The 19,840-nt window shown below is 40.9% G+C and overlaps 1 protein-coding gene across 10 annotated transcripts in view; it reads right to left on the bottom strand.

The window, feature by feature from the left end:
• The window catches only part of CkIIalpha (casein kinase II subunit alpha), a 59,386-nt gene extending 39,761 nt beyond the window's left edge, over positions 1-19,625 (bottom strand). For 2 of the 10 annotated variants that reach the window (XM_045725194.2, XM_045725178.2), the window contains exons 1-2: positions 19,411-19,549; positions 13,830-14,035 (exon numbers count right to left, since the gene is read on the bottom strand). Coding sequence is in view for 3 of the 10 variants with exons in the window: in XM_069321938.1 (XP_069178039.1) it covers positions 19,411-19,610 (200 nt within the window). In the remaining 7 variants the exon portion in view is untranslated. Of the gene's footprint in view, positions 1-9,393; positions 9,548-13,829; positions 14,036-19,071; positions 19,148-19,410 lie in introns of those variants that run through there. The other 8 variants (XM_045725150.2, XM_069321938.1, XM_045725171.2 and 5 more) reach the window with 8 other exon arrangements.
• Between the last annotated feature and the right edge of the window lie 215 nt (positions 19,626-19,840).

Raw genomic sequence — 19,840 nt, forward strand, 5'->3', positions numbered from 1 at the left:
ACACAATAGTTGGGTTCACAAAACTCAAAAATCACTAAACTGCCAAATAACTCTCTAAACAATACAAAAACAAACACACACAACTAGTTAGAATAGGACAATACCAAATGCTTTCACCAGGCAGCTCAGTCTGGCATCGGCTATTTGCTCTGTTCAGCAACAAACATTGCAATGAAAAAGGGAGGGAGGGAGGGGACAGAGCCACCAGAAAGACGTTTTCATTACATTCAATGCTGGGTTTGAGGGGCAGCCCTTTGGTGGTTCCCTGTAAGTAAATAACCACAGAAAAATTTGATGAACTTAACAGAGGACGCAGCACCTGCCAAGTCCAAGTAGAGTCCAGTGTCACGTAGGATGGAAGACACTGGTTCCACACCAATGCGAAGAGATCTTCCTCGGGTGTGACCGAATGTCTCGCAGAGCCACTGGAAGGACATGTTACCACTGCCTCCCAAAGAATAAGTGCAAAAATCTTTGGCAAGGCCGCTGCCGCTCGTACTGCAGATGTAAAAGCCTCTGCACCCAGAACCAATCCAAGCGAATCCTCATCCTCACAGAGCTCATTAGAAAATGCTCTAAAAGGACCCAAAAATGCATCACCATTCGTCGCCAAGTACATAACAGCCCCTGGCTTAAAGGAAAGCAGATAGCACTGGTAGCCAAATGTGAAGCTGCCATTTACCCACATCTTTGGCAAGAGCAGGAGAAAACAAGCCATGGAATAAGAAGGGTCACCTAATAATACCTGAATATCATTCGACACTTCATGCCATTCAAGTATACCTGCATGATAGGGTTCTGGGCGCTCCTCTACTTCCCAAGCCCAGCCCAAGGCCAGGCTGGACTTTAGTTTTCTCTTGAAGATGTCCATGGTTGTTCTAGCAGTATTTCTTATACTCGCTGGGAAGAGATTGAACAGACGTGAACCTTGAATGTTTAGTGTTATCTGATTGTGCTTATGGCAGCCCTGCTCTTCACGGGTTACTATTCTACATTTTCTTCCAAATCGTTCACTTCAGTATGTTATTTTACTGTGTACAATTTGGGACCCAGCCCTCCAGTATTTTCCACGTGTATATTACTGTATTTGATCTCTCTCGTCTCCCATCTAGCGAGTACATTTGGAAAGCTTCGAGACGATCCCAATAATTTAGGCGTTTTCTTGCGTCTATGCAAGTATATGAGCATGACAACCCCTACCAAGCCCCCTCCCCAAAATATGGGGGGTTGTCAGATAGCCAGGATGAATTTGGAACCTTGTAGCCAAAAAGGCAACACCAACCTGAACTCACAGGAATCAGGGTCCCTCATCAAAGTGAGGTCTGAATTCCACAGGAGGTACAACAAAAGGTATTCACAAGCATCTCAGGAATAGAGAACCTTCCGAAAGACGAATCTGCTGGGCCAAATGGCACATGGGAATGAGCTCAGGGAAGGAGGCAGTGAAAGCAAACTTGTTTAGATCAATAGAATAAGGGAACCCCCTTCTGTGAGCACATGACCCTTCTCGAAATTAACAAAATATCTAGAAGAATCCATGGGCATACAAAGGCCCAAATTGAGCTTCCCCCAAGCCCTGAGAGTGTCATGAAAATTCCAGGGCAGAGCCAGAGTCATCAACCAACACCTGAGAAAGAAAGAGGCATTCTCCAAAGGAGAAGGTACTGAGAAACCATGTGGTTGTGAAAGAGAAAATTTGCAACCCTGGTGGCACTAGATAGCTCAACTACCTCTACACTCATAAGAAAGGGGAAATCCCCCATAAATCATTGAGCTACACCCAGAACTAAACCCTGCCCAAATTCTGAAACCCTGAAATGTTTTAAAGCTGCAAGCAGGGGATGGGGGATGGTGGAGGAACTGATGTCTGCCTGCTGTTATTCAGCCAGACAGGGCTCCCAGGCAAGCATCCCCAGGCACTGGAGATGCTTGCTGAAGAAAATGGGAACCACTAGCAGCTCTTCTCCATGCTGCAAAATGGCAAATGTGGTATGCAGTATAAACATGAAAACAAGCCCCAAGGGCACCCCCACAACCTAATGAGTGGAGCCAACCAAGGGCCTAAGTAGGTCTGAAGATCCCTGAAATACCCGAGGTAAGGCACTCTACCTGGTGACCTGTCCTCGGAAGGGCAACCCCCCTGAATACACCAGAGAATAAAGTCAGTGCAAGTGCTCTCAGACACCCAGGGAAATAAACATTAGGTGTATGCAGTCTGGAGCACAAAAAGCCAAGTTCCCATAACAAAACCAGACAGAAAACCATGCATGTGAAGCCAATACTGTAATAAAATATCATAGCAAAAGAGAACCCTACAAGAGAAGTCCTAGGATGACCAGTACTTGGCTTAGATGCTCTAAGACTTGCTGCAAGAAGATGCAACAAAGGAGCACTACTGCATTTCTCTGGACTACGCATCAGTGGATGAGCCAACTCTGATAGCTGATGCTAGACCAAGTGGTGGCTGCCTGGTGTTGACATTCAGTACTATCAGGTTCTAGCTAGTTCCTTGGGGGGAGGGGGGATTTATTTTGCAGTTTAGTGGTCGAGTCTTGTGAACCCGTGTTGTCTGTAAAGCTTTGCCGACTTTCTGGATGTTTCCACGGTGAAATGGCAGATTGCAATTTGCTCGTTACATCTTGTGTACAGGGGACAGATATTGGCTCCAGTCCCTGGTAGGCCAAATGAACTCGTGCAACTGATGTGATTGGTAGATTGGAGCAAACTCTGTGAGATAGCTACAGGGAACCACAAAGGGGCTCAGCTAGAAATACAAAATTAAATGCCTTCAAAACTAATTTAGTCCAACATGTTAATAATGTCATAAGAAATAACTGACCTAAGTTAGTATTACTGATTAAAATGTACACTTTATATTTTGTAGAAGGAACTGCAAAATTTTTATAATACTGTATACAAAATATTATGAACAATCTTAAACAAAAACCCACTCATTCTCCCTCTGTGGGTTAATAAAAAAAAAGTAAATATGGGATTAACAAAGAGGTTGTGAGAATAATTGACATGGCTGATTTTGGGTACATTATGGGTACATGGGTAGTGTTAGGGTAGAGGGGTGAATGGATAAGTTGGACATATGGGGGGGTTCAGGAAGTGTGAACTTGTTTGAATAAACTAAATGAAGATACAGCTTATTTGTTGCATGAGGATTTTTATTTTTTCTCCATCAGATTTGTAGTAAAAGTGCCCCATGACCTTGCCAGATGAAAATGAAAATAGGAAGGCTAGCATGCACTGTACTTAATATACAGGGTTGCCATTTATCTTACCAGGAGTATAGTGCAAGGAAATAAGTCATAATAGCCTGGGCTAAAGCACATTTAGGCAAGTAACCTACCTTTCTCAAGCAGTAAATTAAAAAAATATCATTAGGCAATCTTCCATTTGTCAAATATGATAAAGCAATCATTGGTAAAACTTTTATAAAATTTATTAATTTATTCACAGGTGCACACACTACATTATGTCCGATTTGCATGCACAGTCAGCCAGTCTCAATATAAATACAGTACAGTGGTACCTTCATTTACGATCGTAATCTGTTCCAAGAGAAGTGTCATCACCCAAAACGAATTTTCCCATAAGAAATAATGTAACTTGAATTAATCCGTTCCACACCCCCAAAAATATTAAACACTTCAAAATACATTTTATACAGAATACTAATTTTTCATACACAAAAAAATCGGGTATAAATATAAACCATAAATAAAATAAGTGAACATTTAACCGTACTTTGCTGATGACTCATTCAAAGGCATGCATTCATATTTACTGCCTCCTGATCCACCAGTTGGTAGCAAGAAAGCCTTCTGTATTGATACCATCCAGATGTGGCTGGGAGAGTACAGCTGGGGTGGTTCTAGTGTGGGGAGGGTGCGGTGTGGGGGGTAGCGGGGAGGGTGCGGTGTGGGGGGTAGCGGGGAGGGTGCGGTGTGGGGGGGTAGCGGGGAGGGTGCGGTGTGGGGGGGTAGCGGGGAGGGTGCGGTGTGGGGGGGGTAGCGGGGAGGGTGCGGTGTGGGGGGGGGGTAGCGGGGAGGGTGCGGTGTGGGGGGGGTAGCGGGGAGGGTGCGGTGTGGGGGGGGATAGCGGGGAGGGTGCGGTGTGGGGGGGGATAGCGGGGAGGGTGCAATGTGGGGGGGTAGCGGGGAGGGTGCGGTGTGGGGGGGGTAGCGGGGAGGGTGCGGTGTGGGGGGGGGGGGGTAGCGGGGAGGGTGCGGTGTGGGGGGGGGGGGTAGCGGGGAGGGTGCGGTGTGGGGGGTAGCGGGGAGGGTGCGGTGTGGGGGGGCAGCGGGGAGGGTGCGGTGTGGGGGGGTAGCGGGGAGGGTGCGGTGTGGGGGGGTAGCGGGGAGGGTGCGGTGTGGGGGGGGTAGCGGGGAGGGTGCGGTGTGGGGGGGTAGCGGGGAGGGTGCGGTGTGGGGGGGTAGCGGGGAGGGTGCGGTGTGGGGGGGTAGCGGGGAGGGTGCGGTATGGGAGTCGGTTTTACTCCACCCATCCTGATTCCCCACCATCCATCCATAAATCCAGTCCCCCCACCATCCATCCATACACCTAGTCCCCCCCCACCATCCATCCATACACCTAGTCCCCCCCCCCACCATCTATCCATTCACCTAGTTCCCCCCCCCCCACCATCTATCCATACACCTAGTCCCCCCCCCACCATCTATCCATACACCTAGTCCCCCCTACCATCTATCCATACACCTAGTTCCCCCCCCCCACCATCCATCCAATCCCCATCCATCCATCCATCCATCCAGTCCCCATCCATCCATCCATCCAGTCCCCATCCATCCATCCATCCATCCAGTCCCCATCCATCCATCCATCCATCCAGTCCCCATCCATCCATCCATCCATCCATCCAGTCCCCATCCATCCATCCATCCAGTCCCCATCCATCCATCCATCCATCCATCCAGTCCCCATCCATCCATCCATCCATCCAGTCCCCATCCATCCATCCATCCATCCAGTCCCCATCCATCCATCCATCCAGTCCCCATCCATCCATCCATCCAGTCCCCATCCATCCATCCATCCAGTCCCCATCCATCCATCCATCCAGTCCCCATCCATCCATCCATCCAGTCCCCATCCATCCATCCATCCAGTCCCCATCCATCCATCCATCCAGTCCCCATCCATCCATCCATCCAGTCCCCATCCATCCATCCATCCAGTCCCCATCCATCCATCCATCCATCCATCCAGTCCCCATCCATCCAGTCCCCATCCACCCACTTGCCCTGTCCCTTCACCATCCATCCACCCCCTATATATCCAGTTCCCCCCCCTCCATCCATCTATTCAGTTCCCCCCACCATCTAACCATCCATCCAGTTCCCTGATGTTTCTGACTGCTGGGTGGACAGTGCTTTGGATTCATAGTCCTGAGGTTCCGGATTCGATCCCCAGCGGAGGCGACGACAAATGGGCAAAATGTTTCTTTCACCCTGATGCCCTTGTTACCTAGCAGTAAATACGGACCTGGGAGTTACACAGCTGCTATGGGCTGTTTCCTGGTGTGTGTGTGTGTGTGTGTGTGTGTGTGTGTGCGTGTAATTACCTAAGTGTAATTACCTAAGTGTAGTTACAGGATGAGAGCTACGCTCGTGGTGTCCCGTCTTCCCAGCACTCTGTCATATAACGCTTTGAAACTACTGACGGTCTTGGCCTCCACCTTCTCACTTAACTTGTTCCAACCGTCTACCACTCTATTTGCGAAGGTGAATTTTCTTATATTTCTTCGGCATCTGTGTTTAGCTAGTTTAAATCTATGACCTCTTGTTCTTGAAGTTCCAGGTCTCAGGAAGTCTTCCCTGTCGATTTTGTCAATTCCTGTTACTATTTTGTACGTAGTGATCATATCACCTCTTTTTCTTCTGTCTTCTAGTTTTGGCATAATTAATGCTTCTAACCTCTCCTCGTAGCTCTTGCCCTTCAGTTCTGGGAGCCACTTAGTAGCATGTCTTTGCACCTTTTCCAGTTTGTTGATGTGCTTCTTAAGATATGGGCACCACACAACAGCTGCATAGTCTAGCTTTGGCCTAACAAAAGTCATGAACAATTTCTTTAGTATATAGCCATCCATGTATTTAAATGCAATTCTAAAGTTAGAAAGCATAGCATAGGCTCCTTGCACAATATTCTTTATGTGGTCCTCAGGTGATAGTTTTCTATCTAGAACCACTCCTAGATCTCTTTCTTTATCAGAATTCTTTAAAGATTTCTCACATAATATATAGGTTGTGTGGGGTCTATGTTCTCCTATTCCACATTCCATAACATGACATTTATTTACATTAAATTCCATTTGCCAAGTGGTGCTCCATATACTTATTTTGTCCAGGTCTTCTTGAAGGGCATGACAGTCATCTAAATTTCTTATCCTTCCTATTATCTTAGCATCATCAGCAAACATGTTCATATAATTCTGTAAACCAACTGGTAGATCATTTATGTAGACAATAAACATCACTGGTGCAAGAACTGAACCCTGTGGTACTCCACTTGTGACATTTCTCCATTCCGATACATTGCCTCTGATTACTGCCCTCATTTTTCTATCAGTCAGAAAATTTATCATCCATGTTAGAAGCTTACCTGTCACCCCTCCAATATTTTCCAGTTTCCAGAACAACCTCTTATGTGGAACTCTGTCGAAAGCCTTTTTTAGGTCCAGATAGATGCAGTCAACCCAACCATCTCTTTCCTGTAATATCTCTGTGGCTCGATCATAGAAACTGAGTAAATTCGATACACAGGATCTTCCAGATCGAAAACCATACTGTCTGTCTGATATTATATCATTTCTCTCCAGGTGTTCTACCCATTTAGTTTTGATTAGCTTTTCCAATACTTTCACTATTACACTTGTCAATGATACAGGTCTATAATTGAGGGGGTCTTCCCTGCTGCCACTTTTGTAGATTGGAACTATGTTAGCCTGTTTCCACACGTCTGCTACGATTCCTGTACACAGGGATGCCTGAAAGATCAGGTGAAGTGGAATGCTGAGCTCAGATGCACATTCTCTCAGAACCCATGGTGAAACGCCATCTGGGCCAGCTGCTTTGTTCTTCCCGAGCTCCTTTAGCATATTTTCCACTTCATCTCTAGACACCACTATCCGCTCTATGTTGTTCTCTGGAATTCTTATTGTGTCTGGTTCTCTGAAGATTTCATTTTGTACAAACACACTTTGGAACTTTTCATTTAATGTTTCACACATTTCCTTTTCATTTTCCGTGAATCTGTTTCCCATTTTCAACCTCTGGATATTATCCTTTACCTGCAATTTGTTGTTTATGAATTTGTAGAATAGGCCCGGTTCTGTTTTACATTTATCTGCTATCCCTTTTTCAAAATTTCTTTCTGCCTCTCTCCTTGCTGCTGTATAGTTGTTTCTCGCATCTTTGTATCGCTGGTATGTTTGGGGGTTTGGCCTCTTCCTATACTGATTCCATTTTTGTGTCTTTTGGTCTCTTGCCCTCTCACAATTTCTGTCGAACCAATCCTGTTTTCTGGCCCTGCATCTCTGTTTTGGTATGAATGTTTGTGTGCCTTCCTCGTATATTTTTAAAAATTTGGCATACATTTCATTTACTTCCCTGCCTAGCAACAATTCTGTCCAATTACACTCATTAAAAAAGTGTGTGTGTGTGTGTGTGTGTGTGTGTGTAACAAAAAGGAGGCTTGGTTGAGGACTGGGCCGCGGGGACGCTAAGCCCCGAAATCATCAAGATGAGCTCAAGATCCATCCATCCAGTCCCCTCACCATCCATCCATCCAGTCCCCTCACCATCCATCCATCCAGTTCCCCTACATCCATCTAGTCAGTTCCACCCCCCCCCCCCCCACCATCCATCCAACCAGTCCCCTCACCATCCTGGGACCCATGGCATGATAAATAATACGAACTTTACTGTTCAGAAAACAATAGCAGAAAAACAATGAAATTCTTAAAGAATTCAAGATCGGTCGTCACTACACAGGATAGAATTGTAAACAAACTGAGGGCTCCTCGTCTCGAGCACCATACACTCGTACGACCCATATGCATACGAACAGACACCATCTTCCAAATAAACCGCCGAGAACCAATTCAAATTTTACGACGAATTTAATGTCATGTTCCAAAAAAAATTTCTTCTAGGACAGTCAACCAAGGTTCCACTGTATACACAAAGCTAATTTATTGTGCCTTCTTCATTTTGACTTTCAAATGGGATACAGCAAATAATTTGGCACCAAAAATATATATTATATACACTGGAATATTTGAAGGCAAAAATAACGAAGGTGAAGGATTCTTCCTTGTATACACTATCATTATTGAACTCAGTAAGGTAAAATGACTGAAGGGAAGGAAGGTGGGAGGAGATAGCAGTAAACGAGCAGTGAGCAAGGACGGAGAGAAGGGCAAGCGCAAGGGAAATTTTTTCAAACAATAATACAGTATTTACTGTACATTAAATGGTTATATTTTAGTATTTTTGCTTATGCATTCATCTAAATCAGTATTAGGACTTTACACTTAAATTCCTAAAAGCATGGACAATTTATAACATGCAGTCATTAAAATAATAAAACATTTATCAATTTTATGTACAATAGCTTACATAGTCGAGCCTGGCCCCAGGCTGAGCTTGGGAAGTAGAAGAACTCCCAAAAACTCTCTCCGGGTATGCTCCAGGTTAGATAGCTTGGCTGTTAACATGGCCAGATCCCAATGGATGGGCTCAGCTGCAGTCAAGACTAACAATCCTCATTGAAATGAAACTTTTTTTTGTTCAACTTTTCTGACAATCCAAGAACTCATTTGAGCATGGGTTGTTAGGGCAAGATCCCACCGAATAATTGCAAATTATATTGCCTACATAGGATATTAAAAGTATCAACACAAGACAGAACATGAAACAATGGGTATAAATTCGATAAGTTTAGATTTAGGAAAGACTCGGGTAAATACTGGTTCGGTAACAGGGTTGTTGATTTGTGGAACCAATTACCACGTAACGTGGTGGTGGGGGGGTCTCTCAATTGTTTCAAGCGTGGGTTGAACATATATGAGTAGGATTGGGTGGTTATAGATAGGAGCTGCCTCGTATGGGCCAATAGGCCTTCTGCAGTTACCTTTGTTCTTATGTTCTTAATTCTGTATGGCTGGGACAGGAGTGGTTGGGCATAAGAGATTTCACAAGCAGCCCTATATGACACTGGGAAAAATACCTTCAGACACTTGTTATTCCAATAAATGTTCTGCTACATAAGCATACATGTCCAGTGATAGTGAAAATAGTCATTCACAAAAAAACATACATTCCATTATGTATTAACTACAAACATTTAAAATACAATTCTTACCTTTCCTATGGTCCATCGTTTGATAATTTCCCTTTGATGGTATTTTGAAGTAAATTAAAAATTTTAAAGTGGTTAACAGTTTCAGAGTTGGCAAAGTTCATCTACTACTATACCATGAAGCAAACTGCACTACAGTATATATATATATGATTCCTCCTCATCCAAGGCATAATACTGTAATGCCTTTGGAAGGTGTAAGATAAGATAAATAATTACTCTTATCAAATATCTAATGATAAAGCATATCACTGAAATAGTTTAAATCAATCTTAAGGATTATTTTATATGCAATACTGTATTTAATATTGAATTCTCTAGATAGTTTATTTACAGACATTTTGTATGTAATCAAGATCTATAAAAGAAAATGTGTAATTACCCAAGTGTAGTTACAGGATGAGAGCTACGCTCGTGGTGTCCCGTCTTCCCAGCACTGTCATATAGCGCTTTGAAATTACCGACGGTTTTGGCCTCCACCACTGCCTCACCCAACTTGTTCCAACCGTCTACCACTCAGTTTACAGAAGTAAATTCTTATATTTATCTGGCAGTTTTGTTTTGTTAGTTTAAATCTATGACCTCTTGTTCTTGAAGTTCCGGGTCTCGGGAATTCTTCCCTATCAATTTTATCGATTCCTGTTACTATTTTGAACGCAGTGATCATATTGCCTCTTTCTTCTATCTTCTAGTTTTTGCATATTTAATGCCTCTAATATCTCCTCATTGCTCTTGTTCGTCAGTTCTGGGAACCACTTAGCAGTATGTCTTTGCACCTTTTCCAGTTTGTTGATGTGCTACTTAAGATATGGGCACCATACAACCACTGCATATTCCAGCTTTGGTCTAACAAAAGTCGTGAACAATTTCTTTAGTATTTCTCCAGCCATGTATTTAAGAGCAATTCTGAAGTTAGAAAGTGTAGCATAGGCCCCTCGCACAATGTTCTTAAGAAACACATTAACAAACTGGAAAAGATGCAGACATATCACTAAGTGGCTCCCAGAACTGAAGGGCATGAGCTATGAGGAGAGGTTAAAGGCATTAAATATGCCAAAACTAGAAGAGAAGAAAGAGACAATATGACAACTACATACAAGATAGTAACAAGAATCGATAAAATTGATAAGGAAGACTTCCCGAGACCTGGAACTTCGAGAACAAGAGGTCATAGATTTAAACTAACTAAACAAAGCTGCCGAAGAAATACAAGAAAATTCACTTTCACAAACAGAGCGGTAGACAGTTGGAACAAGTTAGGTGAGCAGGTAGTAGAGGTCAAAACCGTCAGTACTGTACTTTCAAAGTGTTATATGACAGTGTTGGAAAGACGGGACTCCACGAGCGTAGCTCTCATCCTGTAACTAAGGTAATTACTTAAATTTTAATATACACATTAGATAATTACACTAATGTGTATACTCTTTTCAGTCATATAACATCAATTTTTGTGTTACGTCGTTCATTTTGGTATCAAATTATTCGCAATAGAATTCCCCACAGGGGAATATGCATATAGTCAAAAAGCCCGGTGTGCCACCTGCAGCAAACCCGAAAATTGGACGAGTGCTACCCGTGAGCATTATACACAAAGTGTGTACACAGTACTCTGTTCAGTTTTCTCATCAACTGTAAAGCTACGTCATTCATTCTGGTATCAAATTGTTCGGAATCTAAAGCTATGCATTTTAAAACTAGTCCTATAATGATTGGGTAAACAATTTAATTTTAACCAATTTTAATTTTGAACCCCACATGCGTCCTCGCAGGACATCCACAGTTATTTGTGGACGTTAAATCCATCCCCGCAGGACGAAAGTGTTAACTGAATCCTAGAGACGCAGTATGTCATTTAAATTACTTCAATCAAATAATATCAGTAATGGCACAAAATTTATAACCATGTAGCAAATGCCTATCGAAAAAAATGTACATGTACAGTATGCAAGAAACTGAGGAGGAAATGTTTACCTAGAGCAAAAATTTTAGAAGAAAATTTTTTAAGGAAACTGCACAAAGGCCTAGTGGTCCAAGCAAAGTAACTTCTACACAAAATCTTATTCACTCGTATGTCTGTACGCTTGAGCCAATCTAGTGATCTCAAACCTACTGTATTAACCTGTTCTAACATTTGATAAATCCAAAACTCTATATCTAAACCAACACTCTGCCTAGTCTCCTTTTAATCCAAACTTCTATTTACTGTTTTATGTTCCATTTTGCACTAGTATATTCACCTTGCTGATATCCACCCCCCCTATTATACCCTCTTCATCGATATGTTGTCCTCAGTCATGTCTTCCCCATTGTTTTTTCACCATTCTTTACAAATCCCAGCTAATTAATATCCATTATATAGTATCTTGAGGTTATCTTGAGATGAGTATCTTGAGGTTATCTTGAGATGATTTCGGGGCTTTAGTGTCCCCGCGGCCCGGTCCTCAACCAGGCCTCCACCCCCAGGAAGCAGCCCGTGACAGCTGACTAACACCCAGGTACCTATTTTACTGCTAGGTAACAGGGGCATAAGGTGAAAGAAACTTTGCCCATTGTTTCTCGCCGGCGCCCGGGATCGAACCCAGGACCACAGGATCACAAGTCCAGCATGCTGTCCGCTTGGCCGACAGGCTCCCATTACAGTACAGTACTGTACATTAATATAGAACAGTATCCAAAACTAAATCGTACAACCTAGATGTAGCCTAACAAGTGCAATGCAAACATCACTAAATTTATTATTATTAATGCTTACAATTACAACTCTGATCCTCTTTGCCATATTTTAAATAATTGTACACTGATTTTCTGGATAAAGATCCCTAGCATGACAAATCTTTTTACATTCAAGAGAAGTTAAAAACAGAAGTTAAAAGTAATTATAAGGTGCATATAGCAGGGCTGGTAAAGAAAAATCCTAGTGTTTACATATATCAAACAAGATGATGGGCCACTGGAAATGAGACAATTGATAATTAGAGAAATTGATACAAAAAGAAATCACATTAATGTGGGAGAGTTCAAATCTATGTGCTGGGTACTTCCAGGCACACTAGCCCACTATAGTGTCAAAAGCATTGCAATTTTGGATTTAATCGAATCTTCTAGGGTTCCTGAAGCTTCCGATGACACCTAATCAGGGTTTCATACAATGCTCCTTCCTAGACTACAAGCCTACACTCTGGCTCGTAGTCTAGGAAGTCCATCTCCTACACTTTTCTACAAACACACACAGAAATCACATTACCATGATGTATCAATAAGATACATCAGTATCAGTAGGAGCCATGAGGACTCAAACTTATACACTGGGTACTCCCAGCCACAATTTCAGGTATTCCTGATTAGGCTTCAGTGGAAGTCTAATTTGCGATGCTTTTGCTCATTTCTTGGTGTTCTAGACCGACCCCGGACATACCCAGTGTACAGGTTCAAACCCTCATGGCTCCTACTGATCTTAAGAAATGAATGGTATTTTAAGTATGTTGCATCTATATACTATAAAAGAACAATTTATCTGAAGCTGAACAAAGTAGGTAAGTGGTAAAGAGAACAAGTTGACTAGTGGTTAAAAGGGAAGATGTTTTTAAACAAATATAAAAATATTAGTAATAGTACCCATGACCAGGAAAAGTATTTGCCAGAGTCCTTATAGCTCATAATGATGAGGTTAGTAAGCCCTCATCTTCACCATGGGGGTTATCATGAGATTATCATGAGGATATCTTGAGATAATATCAGGGATTAGCGTCCCTGCAGTCCAGTCCTCGACCAGGCCTCCTTTTTGTTACACATTCCCAGGAAGCAGCCCGTAGCAGCTGTCTAATTCTCAGGTACCTATTTACTGCTAGGTGAACAGGGAAGGGGCATCAGGGTGAAAGAAACTCTGCCCATTTTTTTCCGCCTTCACCGAGGATCAAACACAGAACCTCAGGACTACGAATCCCGAGCGCTGTCCATTCAGCTGTCGGGGAAGCACCATCATTGTGCACGACAAAAAATAGTTCACAAAATTAATAAAAAAAAATTGTATTTGAGTAGAGGAGGTAATTGCAGATAGCAATTGGAGCTCTTTTAAAGGTTAAGAATGAGGATAGATCAAACTATTCGTCATTTAACTGGACTGAATGAAAATTGCTTATATTTATAAACGCAAAAGCCATTCGTTTACAACATGAAAAACTAATATGAATTCACAACTACTGTATTACGGTCACTTTAAATCCCTTTAACTCCTTGAGCACAGGCAATATACAGTACATCATAATCTACACCTAGAAAACACTGGAGGAACCGACTCAAAATCTGCACACTAATAATTCCTTACCCAAGTGTAAAATAGCCCCAAGTAAATAGTATTGACACTTAAAGACAACTAAGAATTAAGGGCCCTAAGGTTTTCAATACACTCCCTTTAAATACAAGAAGAATTACCAACAGACCCCTAAATGTCTTCAAGTAGGAACATGACACGTTCCTTCAAAGCGTTCCTGATCAGCCGGGCTGTGGTGCCCACATCGGATTCCGAGCTGCAAGTACCAACAGTCTAGCTGATCAGGCAGTCTACCAGAAGGCTTGGTCAGGGACCGGACCATGGGGTCGGTGATCCCTGGAACCACTTCGAAGGTAGATTCAAGGTAGGTAGTGCCTAGTGAAAATTAAAAATGGTATGCACAATGAAACAAATTTATGCAGACTAGATAATTCAAAAATTGCGATTCCAAGAAAATGGATTCTGACAATGCTTTTAAGCAGTACCTCCATTCCAGTCTTAAAACCCATCAAAATAAGCACAAATCAAAATCAGTAACATCAATGAATGCAACTACAGTACTGTAATTAAACATGTGCAAGACTTAATTTATAGAAGCTGCTGGCACATGAAATTATATACAATAATCATTCAGTAAACTTTGTATTCTACACTAAAAATGCAGTAAAATGTTATTTAAGCTTTTTCACAAAGTTTTTGCAAAGCTGTATTAGGTAGTAATCATTATACTCTACAGAGACCAGCAGCCAAAACAAACTTTAACTACTACACTCCAATATTTAAATTAATTATGCTACCAAGTGAATAGCACTAATATTATCATTGTAAATAAAAATTAAAAGTGCCTAATCAAATACTGTACTGTATTGTGCAAATGCTCTAAATACAGCATTAAAAAACTTTAAATGTCCATAGCCATCTTGCTTGTGGAACTTGTAATCTTCTATTAACCCTATCGCACTCTTCGAACGACCCTTGTGTCCAATTTTTTTTCTCTCAAGTCCGAACATCGGACATTATGTGCGTCCGATAAAAAAATTTATAAAATTCATATATTATCTGATCGACTTCGTGATAGTTTCAAAATGAGCACCTTTAGAGTGCACACAATTTGATACCAAATTGAAAGATGTAACAATGTCAAAACTCTTGAAAGATCATAAATACGTTTTTGGTCAAAATTTTAAATATTTGTTAAAAGTCTATTTATCGTGCTATTATTATGGGACTAGTTTTAAAATGTGCGCCTTTAGATTGTGAACAATTCGATACCAAAATGTAAGATGTAACACAAAAATTTATGTCAGACCACTCGAAAGATATAAATAATTTTGTGATGAGCATCCAAAATTAAAATATGTTAAAATACTAGTTATTGCTCTATTATTATGGGAATAGTTTCAAAATACACGCCTTTATATTGCGAACAATTTGATACCAAAATGAAAGACTTAACATGAAAATTGATGTTATAAAACTGAATGAGTATACACATTAGGCTGAACTGTACAAATTGGTGCTCGTTCACAGGTAACTTTAGGCTTTGCTGCAGGGAGTCACACCGGGCTTTTGGACATTACTGTATATGCATATACACCTACTGGGAATTTAATTGCGAACACAATGATACCAAAACGAACAATGTAGCACGAGAATTAAGGTGAGAAAACTGAAGCGAGTATACACATTTTACGAATTTTGTGCGCTCACGGGTAACTTTTGCAGATTTTAGGCTTTGCTGCAGGGAGTCACTCTGGGCTTTTGGACATTATATGCATATATACCTATAGGGAATTCTATTGCGAACACAATGATACCAAAACGAATGAAGTAGCATGAGAAGTAAGGCGAGAAAACTGAAACGAGTATACATATTTCGGTGTCGCTGCGCGCTCGCCCGCACGTGGAGTGCATGACCTCTAAGTGGGCGGCTCGCATGCCCAGTGCATGAAAGTATTAACTTCAATGCACGAGTTCTCAATTATGTTGATCAACACTAGAAAGTGAAGGGACGACAACGTTTCGGTCCGTCCTGGACCATTCTCAAGTTGATTTTGTCCTTAGGGGACACACTGCCTATGGCACAATATAGGGGCCATAGATAGAGCTCAATGCTAGGTAGAGCTGACAATAGTGTGCTTAAGGGACATTATGTTTGGTCAACATATTTCAGCCACGTTATTGTGCCTCGTCTGCTTCTCAATTATGGTCCATGAGATCCATTCAGGTACCTCATGCTACCTGAATGGTCCAAAGAAAAGTTGTACAATTATAAAAAAAACAGCAGTGGTACACTTTAAGATCAAATCACTACAGCATTTTGTATAAAGGTACATAACTAATATGCAAGCTATTTTGTTTACAATGCAATTTCAATTAATTCTACAACTACTATTCAATATAATAAATTTTATTACACATTCTCAGTCTATCTACTACTGGGTTGCACCAGCTTTATGAAAGTTCTTGCATAACTTTTATCTTAAAAGTCATTACTGAATTTTGGAATTTATAAAACATTAGTAAGGTTACACAGGTTGTATCACAATTATATTGCAAGATTTAGTCAACCAAGGCAGGTAGCAGTCCACAGGCCTACATAGCTTTCACAACCCAGCTGATCATTCTTAACATTTACACGCAATATTTCTTATATTTGCTGGAAGGTTATTTTAAATTTTCACATCCCGTACCACCTCTGGTGTAAGCTTTTTGTAAAATCACATTCCTGGTCGTAATGTCACTTTGGATTCACATATTTCTTGAAGTTAGCATTTAACAAAATTGTGCATAGTACAAATTTTGTGCAAAAATTGTTATACTGTATTTTTCAATTATGAAAAATATCCCATCTCAAATCCTTATCCTGACCCTTCCCAAGTGCTTTATACTGTATGCCTTTTTCCTAATGAATTAGCATTTTCCACTGATCATTCCTTTCCCTCTCCCCCCCCCCTTTTTTATTTTCAAGTGGATTGCAGAAGCAGTTGAAGCCACTAACACATTAATATTTGGGTAATAATTGATTAGTGGCTTATACAGTGCAATAAGAACTGAAATAATATTGATATAAAAACTTTATATAAACAAATTATTGACAGGTTGCATTCTAACCAAGAAAACCCTCATCAAACCTTAACTGCCTAGCATTCATGATTCTTATGTCTTGCTTTCTGCATTTGAAATAATTCTATGCTCTGTTAAGTTTAGCTTGAAAATCATTGTAATTACCCAAAATTTTAAAAACAATTACCAGACTTTTGAGATTTAATTTATTATTGTCTTCCAACATGACTTGTTTACTCTTATTTAACCTGATGGCTGTAGAGGCAAGACATCTCATCCCTTGACTAACCACATTTTTCCATTAGTTTAGAATAGCTTATGATGGCAAATTACATTGAAAATTAACTAATTTGTTATTTAAGCTAATGGCAATAAAGATAAGGGGGAGTCTCTCTCTCTCCATTGTCATGTTTAAATAAAAAGAAACTTCAGTGAAAAATTGTCAGAATGTTAGACCTTTAAACGTTAAGATCTAAATTAATAAAGTGCACAAAATATGAGATAGACGAGTCATGAATTAGTGCATTAAGCCAGTCTTACATGAATTACACACATGGAGAAGCACACTTTGCTTGGTTTGGATCTGTAAAAACAAAGTGGCAACTCCAAATCCATGAAATCTTAACTCCTGTGGAGCAAAGGCAAATTGCAGAGGAACCTCTACTCAGCTTTGTATAGTTATTTGCAAAGTTCTGCGGAGTCGGGTCAAAACAATTGAAATAATGAATTATATGAACTTTAAGTTTTTGCACATTGTGGGGAAATTTTGTTATTAAAAAAAAAAAGTTCAGACTGGTTTTGCTAATGGCCACTCATATTTAACAAACTTCTATTCTTTTCCAGCATTTAGTAAACTGTATTTGAAGCAGTTAATAATGTAAAACAAAGACATTTATATCTAAATTTCAGCTAGACACTAAAGGGGCTATTATAAAATAGATTGGTACAGTGTTATTTAAAAGGAAACAAGATCAACCTATACTGGGATAAGTTCGAGTTGTAAATTACTGCAAGTGAAATACTTCAGGGCACTGTCTTGGTACATCTGTTTTTTATCACATATATACTGTATAGTTAAAGGATTTAATGGCAACAACAGCAAATTCACTGATGATTCTAAAATGTGACAGGAAATAAATCGACAAGTAATCAGTCACAACAGGACAACTTAGATTTTTAAATATAACAAAAGGGCGTTGAGCATAACTTCATGTCAGGAAAAAGTACGGTTGCAAGCCTACGAAATTAACAAAAAGTTACTGGATTTCACCGAACGTTTAAATTAAGTGCAAAAAAGAACCAATCATAATTATTTGGAATCTGGAGCCAAAAATTCAATATACAAATGTTTAAAATAAGGGAAGTAAGATTCTGGGTTTCTTATCTGGAAACAGTAACATCAAGATACCCACTGTTAATCTTCAACATTTATTTTGTTACTAGGCATTTAAATTATGCAATTCAGCTTAGATCATCGTACAACAGAATGGAAGAGCTAAACATGTACAGTGAAGGATGACAAAATTAACCCCTAAAATTAACCTTTCATATAAAAAAAAAACTTAAGACAACTTATAATTTTTAGGAAAGAGAACAGTAAGACATGACTGAAGTATGCAAATAGATGAAAGGGTAGAGCAATGAAAACATTAATGTACTAAATATATCAACACAAATTAGAAATAAAAAATGGATAAAACGATATCAGTTTTGATTCAGAAAAGCTTTGGTAAATACTTATTCGGAAATAGGACTGGTTGCCTATTTATGGAACACGTTACCAAGTAAAATAAGGAACAAAGTAGTTGGAGTGTTTCAAGCATCGACTCAAAAACAGGTGCTTTGCATGGACCAGTAGCCTAGCTTTCCACTAGACAACACCAACATTTGGTCCGATTATTTATGCTGTTCAGTTCTTTTTACGGGGTTGATGCGAGGTGAAAGTAGGTTGACAATGCCACGTTACACATTCAGCCAATTCTTAACCTGAACCTACCATCCTAACAAAATTTAACGAGAACGGAAAAGTGGCGCTAGCCAAAGAGGGACGAGCCAGAAACACGGCACTTGTATTGTTTACATCAATCAGTGATATTTTCTCAAGAGAATGCTAATCAACCAAAATTGTGATCCACCTTAAGTTCCTCTACTGCTGACCTTCACTCAATTATTAAACAAACTTACAAGGGAGAAATATTTTATTTTTACTTTTACAAAGGACATATTAGACAATATATGACATTACAAAAATCTAAAAAAAAAAAAAAAGTGATAAGTGGACATGAGAGGTTGAGGTGTAGCAAGAGCATCCTTGTGTTAGTGTGACAAGCTCTACCTAGTCTTACCTCGCACCAATACCACACCTAGGGGCACCAGGCAGCCAAGCACCAGCAGCTGCACCACACATAACATTACTCTACCCTAAGGAAGAATAAAAACAATAACACTTGGTGTTAACAAATGACCTTGGATTATCGTGTAACTCTTTATATGTAAATAATAATACCCAACAGAAATGGTAATATGGAAAGTTTAGTGTGAGGTGTGGGAGTTAAGAGCTCCATAAAGAGTTTACTTGTGTGAGAAAAAGGAATGGAAGAGCCAGCAAGTGTGGAGCCGACACCAGCTCTACCCGATGAACACAGCAATTTGTGGAGCTCACTTATGTCTCCTCCAGCCCTCACCTATAACATTCCTGAGTGCGATCTTGAGCTACAGGTGTCACTAAATACCTCGTCGACCACTTCCCACTAACACTTGAGTCTTGTTGAGTCAAAAACGTGGTGTAATATGAAAGAGAAGGGAGAGGTGTGTACCGGTACTGTCCAATATGGCTGTCGCGCGCTGCTGGCGGACTCAATGCGGTCCTCCCTCTAACACCCATTGTCTAGTGCACCACGCGCTCAATAGATGGCGCCACCACCCCCGTACACTCCTGCCCCCGTACACTCGCCGCCCCCGTACATTATTGCCCCCGTACACTGTCTCGCCGTCCCCATAATCTCCTACCCTGTACATTACTGCCCCCGCCCCCGTACACTGTCTCGCCGCCCTCGTAACTTCCCCCCCCGTAACTTCCTACCCTGTACATTACTGGCCCCGCCCCCGTACACT

Source organism: Procambarus clarkii, chromosome 10 (genome assembly GCF_040958095.1).
Source record: "Procambarus clarkii isolate CNS0578487 chromosome 10, FALCON_Pclarkii_2.0, whole genome shotgun sequence".
In the NCBI taxonomy this organism is placed as follows: domain Eukaryota; kingdom Metazoa; phylum Arthropoda; class Malacostraca; order Decapoda; family Cambaridae; genus Procambarus; species Procambarus clarkii.